Source organism: Taudactylus pleione, unplaced genomic scaffold, assembly GCF_031769625.1.
Source record: "Taudactylus pleione unplaced genomic scaffold, aTauple2 ptg000170l, whole genome shotgun sequence".
NCBI classification, from domain to species: Eukaryota; Metazoa; Chordata; class Amphibia; order Anura; family Myobatrachidae; genus Taudactylus; species Taudactylus pleione.
Window position 1 is genome coordinate 5,852,268 of NW_028284572.1, and position 18,698 is coordinate 5,870,965.

At 42.2% G+C, this 18,698-nt stretch overlaps 1 protein-coding gene across 1 annotated transcript in view; it reads left to right on the forward strand.

The window, feature by feature from the left end:
• Positions 1 to 18,698, forward strand: part of PDGFC (platelet derived growth factor C) — a 328,925-nt gene that overhangs the window by 226,430 nt on the left and 83,797 nt on the right. Inside the window, exon 4 of the mRNA XM_088475353.1 lies at positions 7,819 to 7,999. Within this exon, the coding sequence (XP_088331479.1) occupies positions 7,819 to 7,999 (181 nt within the window). The remainder of the gene's footprint in view (positions 1 to 7,818; positions 8,000 to 18,698) is intronic.

The window sequence follows — 18,698 nt, forward strand, 5'->3', positions numbered from 1 at the left end:
ACATGCGGGAGAAAGAGAAGCACACATAGGCAAACAGAGGGAAAGAGGCAAGAGATGTGCACAGGCTGTGCAAGAGACTGTTTCACAGTATCAGCCACTGAAGCACAGGTATATTTTTAAAACAACAAGTTGTGGCCTTTATTCCTGTATTTTCTTTTTTACCACATGCTGCGTGTTATAAAGGTGTGAGGGATCTCTACCGGAGCCAGGTAAGTAAGAAGTATTAGGCCTTTTGCTGCCACTTTAACCTGTGGACTTTTGATCAATAATAATAAAATGCCACATCAAGGTTTCTATATTTTTAGCATATAGAAATATTACATATAAAGGAACTGTTTTGATACACTGTAAATCAATGCTTATCTACGTACAGTATACGGTACACAAATAGTGTTTAGTACATACAACAGATTTGATTGTGTTTTCAAGAAACATTTCACAAATCAACTGTACTAAATACAGTACCACAATTATAATTCAAACTTAGTGTATTCCTCTACACATGGGGTGCTGATGCTGAGTTTGCTGCAAATGTGCCCCAAATCGCAACTAACCCAAGATGCAGGTCGGCACCGACAGCATATGGTCCTGGTTACATTACAAATATACCACGTAAACTTACACTTATGTGTTTAACCCTTTGTTTTGCTTGCAAAATATGTATTCACTCTTTGTCTTCAATTATCTTAAAAAATCCTCTCTTATGTCATAATTCACCCTGACCTCAACCTCCTCGTGTATGAAAAAAACTGACACGCAGATGCACATGCACACAAAAACATCATCTATGCACAAAGGGCCTGATTCTGAGCTGTACGGTATTGCAGTGACACGGCTGTGCAATACCGTACAACTAAGAAGCTAATGCAGCAGGAGGCCTCTGGTGTAGATAAATACTTTCTGACTGCATAGCAGATGCCAGTGCTGCGTCCTAGGCCACAGCATCAGATCTTCTGTGAAACCATTGACCAGGAAACGCCTACAAAATGGGGGTGACATATGTCCCCATTTTGTAAAATGGTCCCAGCCGCCGCCCCTGCTCTGCTTCCCAAAAGATGCGCTTGTCAATAATGCTGCGCTTGGGGGAACTGCAAAATATCTCACAGAGGGAGGACTGCACATACACAGTACAGATCCTGCACACGCACAGGTCTGTCACAATGGGTGTAGTACACAAACCATCTGGTTTGCTTACTACTCTGAAACAGGCCCAAGGAACAAACAACGCATCTATCAGTGTCAGTATGCTCTCATAGGTAGTCACAAGCAGTTACCATTAATTTACTGTATGGGAAATTCGATATCATCAACCTATTTGGGTCAATTTGTGTATTTATTTAATTAATTAGAAAATAGTTTGATGTGGAATAGATGTTAAGGAAAAAATGGCAATTTAAATAAAAGGAATAAAGCACATGTTGGTAGCCTTTACTTAAAGTAACATTAAATGCTCATTTATTATAACAACTTATATAACATTTATAATGTCACTTGAGACTTGTGTGCCCTTTGGTGAGTTGGATAAAAATCTACATTTTAAAGTCACACAAAAACGCAAATGACAAATTAAAATATAAAGTGAATGCACTTAATATATTCAAACAACTTCTCCCTTATATGGATCAAATCTCTACCTCCCGCAAAGGCACTAATCACGCTGAGATAATATAGTCATATATGAAAAACGTGTAGATATGTAAGTAAATGAAAAGCGATTACAATAGTGTTATTTAACTACAAATGTATAAATATGATGAAATATTAAAACAAGACAAATATCTTGCAGCAGGGATCAAGAAAGCACCATATTGAAAATTGTGTTAATAACTTTGTTCCAGTTTGGACAAGGCCTACCAATACTATTTAGCAAAGTAGGTTTTCTATGCGATAGTCAGAGGGACCTTCATACTAACTTTTTTTGACCAGGCTGTATAGCAGGCCTGGCCAACCTGTGGCTCTCCAGCTGTTATGAAACTACAAGTCCCAACATGCTTTACCAGCTGATTGGTAGGCGGGTACGCTGGGACTTGTAGTTTCACAACAGCTGGAGAGCAGGGCCGTAGAGAGCTGTGATGGGCTCGGGTATTTTTTTGGGGCGGCATGGCCTAATGTAAAGAGGCGTGACTCAGGCCCCTGCTGGGCCTCTCCATCAAGCCCATTCCTGGGTTATTAGTACCTGCTCCCCCCACACCCTCGGCTCCCCTGCTGGAGGGTTGGCCAGGCCTGCTCTATAGCATAATTTTCAACCTTATCGTTCTACTCAAAGATCCTCCACAAATGGCCAACCTAACACATCACCTCTGTTTTGAAGTCTCGCTGCAGCTGTGGTTGATAGAAAATAAATGAGTAATTCATAAATTCCCAAATGAGAACAGAAACTTTGTCGACAAACCAGACTTGTTTGTTGAACATAAAAGGACATAAATCCTCAACAGTTCCCTAGGGAAAGACATGAAAAAAGGGAGTAATTATTATAAACCACTTAGTGCTATATGCTCTGTATCATGTTGCCGTGAGAAAGTTATGTTTCATTGGTTTATAAAACAGGTTTTGTAAATCCTTTTTAGTAGTGTAATACAATACATGTACTTATATTATAAGGCATTGATTATTGTTTATAAATGTATATATTTTCATGAAGTCTTCCTCATTTTCTCATGCACTTCATTAATAATAAAAAAAGGATATAATAACATGAAAATGATTTTGTAAGAGAGATTTAGTTGAACTGTTTATTGGCAAATTGACAATGGTTGTAAACATGGTAGGTACGTTTTATAAATACCCATAAGGATCAAATATCTATATATAAATATAAATCAATAGGCATACATAATCCTAATAAACCATAATAATACACAGTACATATCAGGTGATTAAAATCCTGTTCATATCAAAACAAAAGTCTACTGTTACATGCTGAATAATCCACATATACCTGCAAATATGCCACAAATACATGTACTTAGAACCATTAATAAATACAAAACATTCATATAAAATCATATAATCTTCTGAGTGACATAAATACCCTTCACTCTCTCCCATGCTGACACTTGTAGAATGGATCGGAGTTCAGATTAACTGTTGTCATATTTCAACTAGAGATGAGCGGTTCGGTGTTGGCTCGGTTCTTCCCACCAAATTCGGATCTTAGAGCAAGGCAAAACATAATCATTCATGGACATCTCGGCACAGATGTCCAGGAAAGATGATGTTTTACCTCGTTTTCAGATCCAAATTTGATGGGAAGATTCGAGCCAAAACCGAACCACTCATCTCTAGTTTTAATGTGATGACATTTATACTATTATAAAATTGGAGCCTGATAGAAATTAGGTCATCACACATGTGACCTAATCGCAGCTATTCTGTGCATATTAGGTGTGACATGCACACATGTGCCGCAGCGATGAGAAAGAAGAGCACCAGACGGGAGGGGGAAGGGAAAAGCACCAATATTTTTTTGTATACACATAATTCCAGTATATTTTTTAATTTCTAAATACAGTTTAAACAAGTCATTTCATGAGCTATACAGTTGTCTGGCTATGTTGAGTTATAAAGTGCCTCTACATGCCAGCCGAGCCTTGGAGGCTTTTTGGTGGCTGGACCGGCCCATCTGGCCATCAGCCCTTTCAGCCCTGACTTGGAAGCTGCATCAGACAATGTGCTGCCTCATGCACCTGCTATGTAGGCTGTTTGAAGCCTGCATAGCAGAGAGCAAAGTGCAATTAATAAAACTTCATCTCCAAGATGATGCTTTCATGTTCAACCTTCGAATTCAGCTACAGTAGTTGCATCATTGTACATTTACACATTATGATTAATGGAATCAGAATTTACATTTAGTAATATTTAGAAAGTCATCAATTTCTATTTGTTTTTGTTTGTAGTGACTAGTTATTTTGAACTGCATTTTATTATTTTTTCTTTGATACTATGCAAAAGCTTTTTTAACACATCAAACCTATTCAAAGCTGTTTTTTATAATATATGTTACAATTGTTTTTTGTTTAATCTTTCTCTGATCTATGACAATAAAGGTCATCTATCTGTATATGCCTGCAGTAAATGCCACATTTGAAGTATCTATGCTAAGAACAGTCAAAATTGATAAGTTAACAATGTGTGATCAATAACATATAAAAAACTGGAGGAAATATTTTAGTAAATGTTTAAAAGAAATATTCCCCAATAATGTTGGCTGTTAGCATTCTGTGTATGTTAGATTTGCTTATAGCTATTCTAAACTTTAAAGCAGCAATCCTACATATGGCTGTTACAATATCGCAGTTCTCAGCATGACATGTAATGGCATATGGGTGAAAAGGAGGAGGCTGTCACACTTCACAGAGCAAACACAATGTCGGGCTGCCTGACACAGACACAGCCAGGTTACTATGCAGATACAGGCTCCCAGGACATTATGTGAAGCAGAGTGGCGAGAAGTAGGAGTATGATGTTACAGTGAAAACAGAGCTGACATGGGCATACCAAAGCCTCTGTGCCATGTGACTGTGGTAACCATGGCAGTCACATAGTAATGTAACAAATCTAAAGGTTTATTAATCAGTTAATAGCAGTTTGAAACAAACCAAGAATTAATGATAAATAAATTAATGATAAATGTTAAGATTTATCTTAAAGACTGCAATATTGATTTTTTTTATTTGCATCTTTAAGGTATATTTAATAACATGGGTCAAATATAGCATAAAAGTTTCTCTCTGCTGCATTACAAATGTAAATACAGTATCAAACAGTGCAAGTTATTTCCTGTTCACTTATGTTTGTGAATGCAAAAAGGCTTTGTGTGTGCAAACTGATTTAAAAAATACATCTGTGAAAAAGTTTTTGAGCCGACTGTGCATTGCAGAACATTGTGTGTACAGTACGTGCGCGGCATGCTGTATCCAAAGTCGCAAGTATGTACAAGCTAGCTGCATGTAATGTGGTAAAGTAGGTGTAGCTGGTGGATCTCTTGTACCTAGCATGGGGTTGGTACATGTGCTGAAACTAATGATGATTGTTGCATCTGCTGATGGTAGAACAGTGGGAGTAATAGGCTTGGACTTTCATACGGACGGCTTTGTGACTTAATTCAGCCAATTGTTGCATTAGCATACAAAAGTAAGTTTAATGCTGCGACCATCGCCAAGCTTCACACCTGCCTGAATGTGGGTGGAGGCACCTGTTTGGATAGACACAGTCATCTCACTTCTCTAGCAATTTCTTCAACAAATTTTGTCTGGAGTATAATAAACAGCCGATATTATGTAACATGAAGAATCCAACTTTACTGATAGTCATGTTACTAAAGTTGTTTGCTACCTTTAGTTTATTCAAGGAGAGGACCCTATTGGCTAGAACTCTATAGTCAGAGGCTGAACATTATATAGTTAAAACATACAAGCAGTGCAGACATAATAGGTACTATGTGCAATGTATATTTAATATAATAACTGGTAGAATATACAGATGTCCATATACCTCAGTCCTCCTTGTACTACAAGTCACGTTACATATAACATGTGAGAGCTGTGTGACTTGGTAGCACCGAGCGTGTTTTCGTGCAAATTTTTCCCTTCAAATGCATCTTATTTGCACAGCGATGCATATAGGACACACAAGCAGCTTTTTCTGATTAAAATGATATGCAGCATGCCTATTTTCTGTGTGCGACTGTGGGTGTATCTGCGTGCGAAATGCTGCATTACAGTGTCAGTGGCTGTGACACCACTGTAACATAGCATTTCGCATGTAGATACACCCGCAATTGTACATAGAATATAGGCATGCCACATATCATTTTAATAAACAGAAGCTGCTTGTGCAAATAAGATTAAGGATAAGGGAAAAAGTCGCACAAAAAGACACTCGGCATTACCGAGTCACTCCACAGCATGGCAGGATTAGAAGGGCTGTTTAACATGCAAGGAGGCTAGATGTATGAGCACACATCTGTATAAGCAGCAAGTGAAGCAGTTGTTGACTATAGCACATGACAATATTATAAACATGGTGAAACACAGTTCTGGTACTATTGGTCAAAATCAAATTAGGGATTTAGCAGGGGCTTGTTCTTTACACAGTGTGAGAGGTAATGGGGTAACAAGGGGTTAAGCAGAAGTGTAGTCCTAATTGAATCCAAACGTCTTGTACACTTGCATGTGGTGCCAACTTTGGGATAAGCACATGACAGTAGTCAACAAACACAATAGTGCACGGGAAGTCACAGAGTGAGGAATACACAGCGGTCAGGAACTAAGCTAAGCTTGGTCAATCACCTAGCAAGGCTTGCTAGGTTTATACATTCTTTATAACCCATGGTGTTGAGAGCAAATTTACATGTAACTGTCAGCACTGATGCAGTTCTCTTTCACAGATGCCAGACAGTTGTACATTTAAGTCCACCTTCTCTTTAGGTAATCTCTGATAATTATGGTCATGAATGGCAATGAGTGTCATAATGCTGTGGACAAGATTAAACTTCCTTACAGTAGTTATGAAGTGGCACAATAAACGTGGCTGGACATCACTTTTAATTTGAACCTAAACCACTCAGAGAGACAGTACAACACTGTGTAATTTCAGGCTCTGTATGATGGGGTTTGAAGGAATTTTTGGCATACAGTGAGGTGGAGGGAGTTCCAAAGCTAAAGTATAGCATACCAAAAGCTTTGTAGAAGTGATACAGCTGTGTTGGCATAGAGAGTAGAGAACAGATTGGCATCACGTGCAGGTGGGTGTTCGTGGAATAAAAGCGATTAGGTCTGAGTTAGTGTTATGTTTGAGTGAATTTCACATTACATTACAGTACATATATAGAAAATTGGGAGAAGGGAAGACAGTTACTGTAGGGATGTATCTTTAGATATTGTTGACAGTAATAGATCAGGGTCTGAAGATGATAATTAAACAATAGTTATGAATATGAACGAGTATAAAAAAGTGTAAATATTTACATATAATAGAAATTATAGAATATGGTTATGTTACAGAAGAAATACAATTTAACTGGAATTGTGAAAATCAAAAGGAATAATGCGTAATTATACACATAGGGAAAACGAATTATAGAGGGAAAACTGTTCAAAAACACACAGCAATCAATAATATATTTGCTTTTATTATCTGACATGCACTAACCTCCATCACAGCTAGGTCATTTTCTGGGCTGCTACACAATTGTACATGTACATCTTGCTAATAATTAATCCCTACAGACTCCAGACATGAAGTAATGAGTGGATAGCATAATATTTTGGTACACAGAAGATTTTCAGACGTTATAGTTTAAGAAACAGTTGAGTTTAGTCCTGTTTATACTAGGTGTTAATTAGAATGCAGTCTTATTATCGTAATTGGTGAATTAGGAATTTTTAACATGCAATTTCCTGATTCCCGAGAAATCACTGATCAACAGAGTCCGCCAAACGGCGGATTGGATCGGCATTGCGAAATTACTTGGCAGATGTATGGCTCGCATTACTTATGGAAGAACAACTCTGCTTTCTCTAGGGCCCCTGAACATCCTATTAAATTAACATTGTATAATATCAAAAGCTTCTGTGCCCGATATTTTAATTTTATTCTATAGATTCACTGTAACAGATAGTCAGTTGGTTTGTTGACATCTAAAGGGGGTAGACTTGCTAAGATGCAGTTTATCAAAGCTGACAATGTGCAGCGGCTTTGATAAATAGCGTCTTAGTAAATCTACCCTCTAGTGGGCTGTTTTGTTTTGATATGAAGTTTCTTCAGCTGCTTATTCACAATTGTATTGGAGTTTATCCTTTATTTTTATCTTATCAGGTTTGATTTTGTAGAGATTGAAGACCCTAGTGATGGCTTTATCCTTGGACGCTGGTGTGGTTCTAATGCAGTACCAAGCAAACAGATCTCAAAAGGAAATCAGATTAGGGTACGATTTGTATCTGATGAATATTTCACCTCGGAACCAGGATTCTGCATCCATTATTCTCTACTCACCACGGTAAGCAATTTGCTTCTACACTTAGTATAGTAATTAACAGAGAATGCTGTGCCTTTTGTAACCTGATAGTTTTCAGGTCATAAGCTCTGAAGAGACCCCCAAAAAGTTAATGAAAAGTAAACAACTTTCTACAGCAAGCAATGTAATCCTTACAGGGAAACTAAATATATACCCAGGTGTTTTACTTTGCTGATTTGGGATGTGTCAGTGATTTCAGTTTGTGGTTAGTCATGTGAAAATTTTTGCATAACTTAGTTTTTTTCAGTTTGCAAAGAAATTCAATATCTGTAAATTATGTTTTAGTTTATTTTGTGGAAAATATTATTTGAAACAAACAGTAACTGCCAGATTATGATTCTACATAAGACCATGATGATTATGTGCAGATGTAGCGATTTTCTGTTCCTTGCATCCATTTGGCACAAGCAAGTTGTGCAGAAAATGTACATAATTCAATGTCAAATGCAAATCACTGAAATTATATTTTAATTAGTGTTAACCCTAATGACTAACTACAGATCTACATAGGACTTTTAGGTGAAGGAAATGATCATTTGCAGAGATCCTACTTTATAATATACTTGTGTTCCTGCTAGCTGGGCTCCTTCATTTGATGGTGACAGATGTTTCAGTGCTGAAGTCCTTTCCTTAGTGCACACCCCATGGCACAACTGCAACAAGAAGGGTGCTTACATTATGTATATACCCTAGATAGACAAACCATTAGGCGCTTGAAGTCAAGAAGCATAGAAGTATAGTATGGGTCTGATTCAGAGATGTACACCAAGAAATATTTCTGAGCGTTTGTTTGCAATTGCGCATACATGTAAGCTGCTCTGTGCACGCGCAGTGATTGTTTTGCGACCAGGCTCGCACAGAGGATTCAGTGGCAAAGTGAGTGACAGGTTGGAAGCGTTTGGGGGCGGTAACGGGGGTAGTTAGGCAAATGCAGGAGTGTCCAGTCCGACTGTTTAAACTCCATTTCAGGGCTTTCATTAGCCATTGCGATCTCCTTTGCAGTAGGAGTGTTCTCTGCATGTCAAGAGAGACGCTGTGTTTGAGACAGGTCAGACTTGCTGCATATGCTGCATAGCTGCCAGATCTGCATCAATGTTACCGATGTTTACGCTATTGCATGACATCAGACATATATATGAGATATGCTCATGTAAACATTGGAAACATTAGCATATTTTTGCAATTGTGAATGGTGTAAAATTGCAGCTGTGATTACATTAGTGTACATCTCTGAATCAAGCCCAATGGCACTGCAAAAGTGTGTTGTTTTTTTGTTTTGCTCAAGGGGGCGTGACCACGCCTCCCACGATGAGGCCAAGCCCCCTCTTCACCTGGGCCCGGCAGGGCTCCTTACGCCCCTGCCTGTGAATGTTAAGTGTCCTTTGCATTTTGTGATCAGGTTGCTTGGCCCTGCCCCCATTCTACTGAATTTGCCCAATCTGACTTTCCAAATGTGTGGTCAAATCATCCAGGGTTTTGGTTGTCATCTTAATTGACTTTTGAATCTAATTTAACCTACTAGTATGTTTTTGGATTGTGAGAGTAAACCGGGAAAACTCGGAGGGAACCCACACATACAAACTCCATATATATAGATTCCTGGTGGGAGATTCAGTAAGGATCGCTATTGAGATCACTATAGTGATTACGCACGCAGTCTCCCTGCGAAGATATGCCAATGATCTCCTAGATTGTAACTTCCTAGGGGCAGAGTCCTCCCCTCTACTGTCTCACAGCCCTCTTCTCTAGGACTTCAATGACAGCCTTCACCTTCCCATCTATATTGTGTATGGAGAATTGTGGTGCTAATTGTTACTTGTGCTCTGTTTGTTTTGGTTACTGTAATGTAATGTTCTGTGTACCCTGTACTGTCCTACTGTTGACGTATTTACGGTGCTGAGGACAACTTGTGGCACCCTAAAAATAAAATGTAATAATAATAATAATTGCAATCGCAATGCCGTCACAGGCAAACATAAGGCCCCCTTTACCTTACACACATCCGTAATACTTAGCAAGTCTGTGCCATCGGTAACATCGCACGCACACTTGCACAAGTCCTGACCTTACTCAGAATTTGCTAACCTCATCGTATGCAGTGAATACCTAAGCTGCATATGGCATCGCAATGGCTAATTTATGCACTCCCCTGTAACGACGTGACGCACTGGCATGCCTGCATTTTGTTGACCACCCCCCACGTCACCACCCCCAAACAGTGCTCCCTGTCAGTCACTCTGTGATGGGTCTGCATAGTCACTGCGATCCCGATTGCAGTGTAGTGTTCGCACATGCATTTGCATTGCAGCGCCGATTGTGTGCATAATCACAGTTACCATCGGTAGTGAATCCTCAGTGATTTAAGGCAGTAATGGTAACCATTAGTCATAGCAGATGATCCTATCACGATCCCAAAATAAAACTTTGTGGATTTATTAACAACAGTATGAACAAGTTTTGAGAAAATCTAAATTTTGATTTTAAAAATGTAAATTTTTTTATTTTTATTGAAACATACTGCTATGTTATATATCACATGAAAGCCCATAAAAAGAGGTTTAAAATGAGACCTGGCCCTACCCTCTAGCTCAATTAGCTGAGCTGCTAAAGCAATAAAAATAACTGTTAAAAGCAAATTTTTCGTAAAAAAATTGCTGTTTTAAAGGCATATAACTTCAAAACCAGTGTACTTATCAGCTTAAGATTTGGGGGTTTTCTTTACACCCATGGCATATATATAAGTTGTGTCCTTGTCCTGTACTGTAATGTACTGTATGTTACTTGTTTCTTGTTCACCTATTAGTTCTATGTTCTATGTACTATGTAAGGCGCTGCGGAACACTTGTGGCGCCATATAAATAAAGGATAATAATAATAATAATAATAATGGCAGAATTTATTATACCAAATTTAATTGAAATTAGAGAATGTACGGTAGAATTTATTTTGGAAATTGTGTTGATTTGATGCGGAATGACCCTGTGGCACCAGCTAAAAGCTATTACAGCACACATGTGTGATCAGGTGTGTAACATGACAATGTCAACATGCTGTCGACAAAACATACCAAACCTGTCCAAACTTGCTTTTTACCTACACAAGTCACTTTTTTGCACAATATTGTCCAACTTATCTTCTTAAAAATACACTGTGCTTATGTTAGCGCTCTACAATATGACTGCAGGTTGTTGTACTATATTTCTACTCAATTCAAAACTGGGATATACACACGAGCATGAGATGACGATTGATAATGAAAAAGTGCTCTGACCAGTCACATCAACTGTTAAAAGCATCAATATAACTGTGGCTTCAATGTACTAAGGCTTGCAGAGAAATAAAGTGGATGGAGATAAAGTACCAACAAATCAGCTCCTACCTGTCACTTTACAGACTGTGTTTGAAAAATGACAGGAGCTGATTTGTTTGGTACTTTATCTCCATCCACTTTATCTCTCTCCAAGGCCTAGTACATAGGGAATCGGCGGCCGGCGGTTCAATTCCCGGCAGCGCCTGGCCGACAACAGCAGAGTTCCCGGTAGCGGAAGCCCGACAGCGCTGGAAATCCCGATCGTGGATAGGTAAGTACTATCTAACCTAACCTAACTCCCTAACCCTCCTTAGGGGTGCCTAACCCTAACCTCCCCCCAAGTGCCTAACCCCCCCTCTAAGTGCCTAACCCTAACCCCCCCCTTCCCTGCTGCCTGAACGTAAGTCCCCCAGGGGGATGCCTAACCCCAATTCCCCCCAGGTGCCCTAAACCTAACCCTCCCCCCCGCGGCTGTCCGCTCGCGGCGCCTGGCATCCCTTCGATCGGGATGCCGGACGCCTGTCTCCCGGCGTCGGGGAAATGTCAGGCGTCTACATCTAGACGCCCGGCATTTCATCCCTCACCGGGATATGACAGTTGGGAAGCCGGCTGCCGGTATTAAGGCAGCCGGATTCCCGACTGTATACCGTACATAGACCACTGTTTTATTTACAGTTTGGTAATACAGATCTGTATTACCAAACTGTCTGTACTTGCCAACTTCCTGACTGCCCCCTGGCACAGCGGGGGATGCATGTTATGGAAAAGTGGGTGATCCGGTGAGTGTGATGTCACGATTGTGTCACGATGACACAATTCAACACAAATCACGTCATCTGCCGCCCTGACTCCCCACTTTTCCTTGGTAAGTGGGTGGCTGTGAGCAAATGGCAGCCGGTACCTGGAGACTCGCCCACTTTTCCAGGTGCTTGGGAGCGCCAGACTGTTCTGGGCCGAGTAGGCAAGTATGGTCTATAATCTGTATACATGGAAAAAAAATACCATAAGTAGAAATGTTCAACTTCAAACAATTTATTCTTGACATAAATGATCAATTTGAATCATTTCCAGACAATGTCATATCTTCTTGTCATAGGTCTATATGCTTGTGGATATTTACAGTCTATCTACACAACAAAGCACTGAAAATGAAAGGAAGTGAACCCTTTACACAGTCATTTTATAGTGTTTCAGTGCTACTTTATCAGCCATACACTGTTAATGTGGTCTTGATGAACAATTATTTATTCTCTACTGCCATAATAATATCTTTCCCAGACGTTTTTAATTAGCATAAATCCCTCTTGTAAATCTGTTTGTCCAGTGATAATAGTGTAGAAATGCTTTCATAGTTACGTAATGCAACCTGCAACCTACAGCAGTTTGTTTGACAAGTGACTGTGAAACCTACTTTCACTCGCTGATTGAATGGACACAAATTGACATTTATGCTTTCAACTAAAAGTCACTGGAGAGTCAGTTATGAAATGGACACTTTACATACTTGTAAAACGAGACATATCTAGTGGAAAGTAAAAACAATGGAAGGTAATAATGTAGTATCTTAACAACACAAACACACATAGACAATCATGTCTGTCTGTCTGTAATAATGCAAGTATTACCAACAATAAATAAAACAGGCAATCAACATATTTGATGTTTCATTGCTAAAAAAAAAGGTAACATCAGAACACAACGGGCGATAGGTAATAGGGTATAGAGCTATACTCGCACATTTTCAGAACTAACTCTATGTAATAAGGTATGAAAACATGCACTGTTTGGGGTCCTGAGGACCGAGTTTGAGAACCTGTGTAATAAGGTATGAGAACATGCAAACTTGCATGTTTCTCACACCTCCATAACTCTCAGAGGTAAACCACGCATCCAAATGTTTTGCCATTGTGAGCATAGAACTCGGGCAATGTAACAGAGGGGGTCCGTCGTGCGCATGCGCGAGACCCGTCTAGCGACGGGGTAGCCGTCGCTCCGGGTCTCGCACCAAAGGGGGCGTGCTGTCGATGTTGATTGGGTGGGCGTGCCTTTGGTGGGCGTGCCGGGGGTGTGGCTGCCAGACGGAGGCGTTCCCATGGGAACGCCTACCGTCTGACGCCGGGCCCACTGACATCACTAGTGATGTCAGTGGGAGTGATTTTGGCTCTGATAGAGCCAAAATCACTCCAGGGCTTGCGGCAGCGAGACCCTACCGCAGGGTCTCAGTCGCAAGCCCGATGGTTGCGATGGTCTTGACCATCGCAACCATCATCATGGACGCTCACATAAGCTGTGGGTGGTCACCCACAGCTATGCGAACGTCCAGGAGGACGCTCCATTTTCATGTAGGAGGGCCCTGATTCAGTGCGAGCGCTCTGGTCAGAGCGTCCGGCTCTGAATCAGGCCCAGAGTGTTTTACTTGCACACTATTAATTCTGAATACTCGTAAAAAAACAGGCCTGCTTTATGATAGCCAGTCTAGCCTGAGCAGGTCCGAGTAACACAGAAAGATGCACAGATCCCCCCTCCCCACAAGCATAACCAGCACTGGGCTCTGCTGTGCCTGTCCTGGTTCTTAAAATACAGGGGAAAAAATGCATGCGTAGGGGTCCCCTGTATTTTAAGATCCAGCACAAGGCTCTGTTGAGCCATTCCTGTATGTGGAAATACAGGAGTAGGGGTCCCCTGTATTTCCATGACCAGCACCGGTCTCTTTATAGTGGGGGTGTAATGCCACAGCCAGGGGAACCCTTTCACCGGGTCCCCTGGTCAAAGCATTACACCTGATGTGTCTGTGATTCAGGTCTGTGTTTTTTTTCTTAACCTTGTGGATGCTTACATGGACCGATGAGGATGTGATCTATGCTAGGAATAGGTGAGTATGGAATTTTTTTTACAGGTGTCATGGATTCTACTGGACAAGGAGAAATGAATGGCTACAGTGAGTATAGGGTATTATGTGTGAATGTGAGTGTGTGTGTAAGTCTTATTTTACTTTCACGGTGTGTGTGAGTCTTGTCTTTATTTTAATATTTCTTTTGCAGAAGAACTACAGGCAGTGGGCCCTTAATGCCCTTAATGCCCCGCAAGCTGATACATGTGGTTCTCTCAAAAGACAATATTATTACATCTATTTTTTACACTACACTTTTTTTTACACTACATTTTACACAATCAACCCGGGCATCCACCTCCCCAGGGATCCCCTGCCTGGGCTGACTATTGGTCAGGTGTAATGCTTTGGCCAGGGGACCCAGTGAAAGAGTGAAAGGGTTCTTCTGGCTGTTACATTACACCCCTGCTAGAAAGAGTCCGGTGCTGGTTATGGAAAATACCTGTATTTTAAAAACAAGGACAGGCTCTACAGAGCCCAGGGCTGGTTATGCTTGTGCGGAGGGGACACACAATAATTTTAATTTTTTTATTTACTGTTTACTTTTTTTTATACATCACGGAAGCCTTCACGGATCTCACTGATCTTTGAAGGCTTCTATATAACGCTGACCTTTTAATGCTTAATGGAGATTTTATCATGAATTAATATGGCCTCAATTTACATAAATATATTATTGTTCACATAAATGAAAATGTTATTATTTTTTAACATTATTGCTTGAATAATAAATTAATTAAATTATTATAGTCTATTAGTATATTTATTATTTTTGGGGGCTTATTTGAGTATTAATCAGTGACATAGTGTAATGGGAGAGCAAAAATGGCTGCTGAAAGCCATGTTGTATTCGGTGCTTTTATGAATGTGTCAGGCAATAGATAATGGTCAGCATTAGGTGGTACAAAGGAATGTGAAAACTAGACACACCATAAATCCTCAAGGCGTTGTCTTTGGCTATATACGCATGCGTTTGTTATAGATTTCCTATCAGTATTTAACCAATAGTGCAGTTGGAAACAGATTTATACCCATATTTGTAAGAGGTGCCTGGAGCCTGATAGCAGGATGGTGATACACAATGCCTACAGTTTGTGCAATCTCTCTGGCATACATTTTCTAGTAAGTTTCCAGCAAGTTTCTGGCAGGTTTAACCTTTCAAACCCACCACAAATCGTTAGAAAAGACTGGCGAGTTAATCCGCTAGCCTCAAACTTGCTAGGTAATACATTTGACCACCCAAACTTGATTATGAGTTCCTGCAATGTGTGTAGAGTTAGAACTTGTCAATAGCGCGCAACATAGAGTATTACATTCCATGGGAGATATGTACTAAGCCTTGGAGAGAGATAAAGTACCAACCAATCAGCTCCTAACTATCATGTTACAGGCTGTGGGCAGTGGCGTAACTAGGGTATTTGGACCACAGGGCAAAATGAAAAACGGAGTCCCCCCAACTTGTGGTGTGTGCTGAAAAGTGGTTGTGGCCACTGTAAAATGGAGCTTGTCAACATGACACACCACCATTTCTTGTCACTCTGGGAACATTCCTTTCCATTCCATATGCACCTTAATGCCCCCAGTAGTAGTACCTCTTATGCAATGCCCCCAAAGTAGTACCCCTTATGCAATGCCCCTAGTATTAGTGCCCCTCATGCAATGCCCACTGTAGTAGTGCCCCTTATGCAGTGTCCCCAGTAGCAGTGCCCCTTATTCAATACCCCCAGTAGCAGTGCCCTTTATGCAATGTCCCCTGTAGTAGTGCCCCCAGTAGTAGTGCCCCTTATGCAATGCCCCCTGTTGTAGTGCACATTATGCAGTGCCCCCAGTAGTAGTGCCCCTTATGTAATACCCCCTGTTGTAGTGCCCCTTATGTAATACCCCCTGTTGTAGTGTATATTATGCAGTGCCCCTTATGCAGTGCCCCAGTAGTGCTCCTTATGCAGTGCCCTTTATACAGTGCCCTCAGTAATGCCTGTTATACAGTGCCCCCAGTAGTGCCCCTTATACAGTGCCCCCAGTAGTGCCCTAATGCAGTGCCATCAGTAGTGCCCCTTATTCAGTGCCCTCAGTAGTGCCCCTTATACAGTGCCCCAGTAGTGCCCCTATACAGTGCCCCCATAGTGCCCTTATGCCGTTCCCAAGTAGTGCCTCTACTGTGGGGCACTGTATAATGGGAACTAAAGGGCAAGTCTCTCTCTTCACCCACTGCGGGATCTGGAAGGCGGAGATTATGAGTGAGCTCCATCCCGACTCCGGCCCTGGTGCAGCAGTCAATAAGAATCTGTCTGACTCTTATTGGCAGCAGTGCTAACACAAACACACCGCCGATGGCAGCAGCATGTTTGTTTTAGTGTGTAGTGCCGCCAGGGGCTGGCTGGCAACTTTTAGCCTGGGGGGCAAATGCATGCAGGCGGCCCTGACAGAGGAGTAGCGTGTAGCCAGGGTGCCCAAAGAACGTGCGTGCTACGGCGCTGCCCCCCCTCAAGGGTTTGAGGGTGGAGGCGGGTCCATATGGGATTAATGTAAGGTAAAAATGAAGATTAGGGGCAGCCCCCTGTTGTAGTGCCCATATGCAGTGCCCCCGTGTGCCACAGGAGAGAACACCCTTATGCAGGCCTCCAGTAGTGCCCCCAGTAGTGATCCCCCCCTATGCAGTGCCCCTTGTGCCCCCAGTAGTGGTCCCCCCTGTTCAGTGCCCCTTGTGCCTCCAGTAGTAAGCCCCTTATATAGTGCCCCCAATAGTGGTACCCCCTATGCAGTGCCCCCAGTAGCAGTCCACCCCCCCATGCAGTGCCCCCAATAGTGGTAACCCTTATGCAATGTCCCTTAAATAGTGGCCCCAGTTGTAGTCTCCCCCCTGTGCAGTACCCCCAGTATTGCCCTTTATATAGAGCCCCCAGCAGTGGTCCCTCGCAGTGCCCCCAGTGGTAGTCCCCTCCCCCTATGTAGTGCCCCTAGTAGTAGTCCCCTCCCCCCTATGCAGTGCCCCTAGTAGTAGTCCCCCCCTGTAGAGCCCCCAGTAGTAATCCACCCCCCTGGTAGTGCCCCCAATAATAATCCCCCCCTGGTAGTGCCACCATAGAAATCCCCCCCCTGGTAGTGCCCCCATAGTAATTCCCCCCTGGTAGTGCACCCAGTAGTAGTAGTCCCCCTTTGTAGTTCCCCCAGTAGTAGTAGTCCCCCCCTTGTAGTGCCCCCCTTGTAGTGCCCCCAGTAGTAATCCACCCCTCTGGTAGTGCCCCCAGTAGTTATCCCCCCCTGGTAGTGCCACCATAGAAATCCCCCCCCTGGTAGTGCCACCATAGAAATCCCCCCCCCTGGTAGTGCCCCCATAGTAATCCCCCCCCCCCCAGTAGAGAGAGACTTTATAAAAAAAAAAAAAAAATACCCCACTTACCTGAAACTCCCGCTCCTGGTCCCGACGCTTCCACCGGCTCCTCTGGCCGCTTTGCTTTGAGTGGGAGCAGCAGCAGCCGATGAGAGTCTGACAGACTCTCAGCAGCTGCCGATTACAGAGAACACACAGCTGCAGCTGTGTGTTTGTGCTGTGTAGTGTAGTCTGTGTAGTGTAGTGTGCTGTGTAGTGTAGTTTGTGCTGTGTAGCGCTGACCGGACTCCGTCCGGTCAGCGCTACACACGCGGTGCAGTCTGTGTCACAGTGACACAGACTGCACCGGCCCATGGCCAGCATGACGCTGCGGCCCGGGGGGCACAAGGCACCCTGCCCCCCGGCCCAGCCCGCCACTGAGTGACGCAGACTGCACTGCCCTGTACGGTGGTCAGACAGCACCCAGTGCACGTGCCCTGCTCAACCTCCCCTAGATACACCACTGGCTGTGGGCCTGATTCAGATTTGGGAATAGAGAAAGAAATAGCAAGTACTGTAACTGTGCATCTTGGTAAATCCATGTTTCACTGCAGGTGGGGTAGATTTATAATGTACAGAGAGAGTTAGATTTGGGAGGGGTGTATCCAAACTGACATCTAAATTACAGTGTAAAAATAAAGCTGTCCAACTTTTGTGCACTACATGCAAAAGCAGCCAGTATGTACCCTGTATGCAAAAGAAATGTATGTATTTGCACCCTAGTTTGTCCAAGTGCACAATTACTTGCTTTATCTTACTTTATTTACAAACCTGAATCAGGCCCTGTGTTTGAAAAATGACAGGAGCTGATTGGTTGGTACTTTATCTCTCTCAACTTTATTTCCAAGGCTTAGTACATCTCTCCCCATGTCTCTAAAAATATAAAGCTGCCGCAATTTGGAAATTTCAGTCACATACAACTCGATGGTATAAGATTTCAGGACACTGTAGGCTCAATGGGATACATGTATTATCTGTCGATATGGGGGAGGTGTAGTATCAGCGCACATTATGTGCGCTGATACCACTTCTCCCCCATGTATTATTGTGGGATTGGGTTGTAAATGACAGGGGCACTATGCACCCCTGTCATTATCGGTGCTGCTATCTA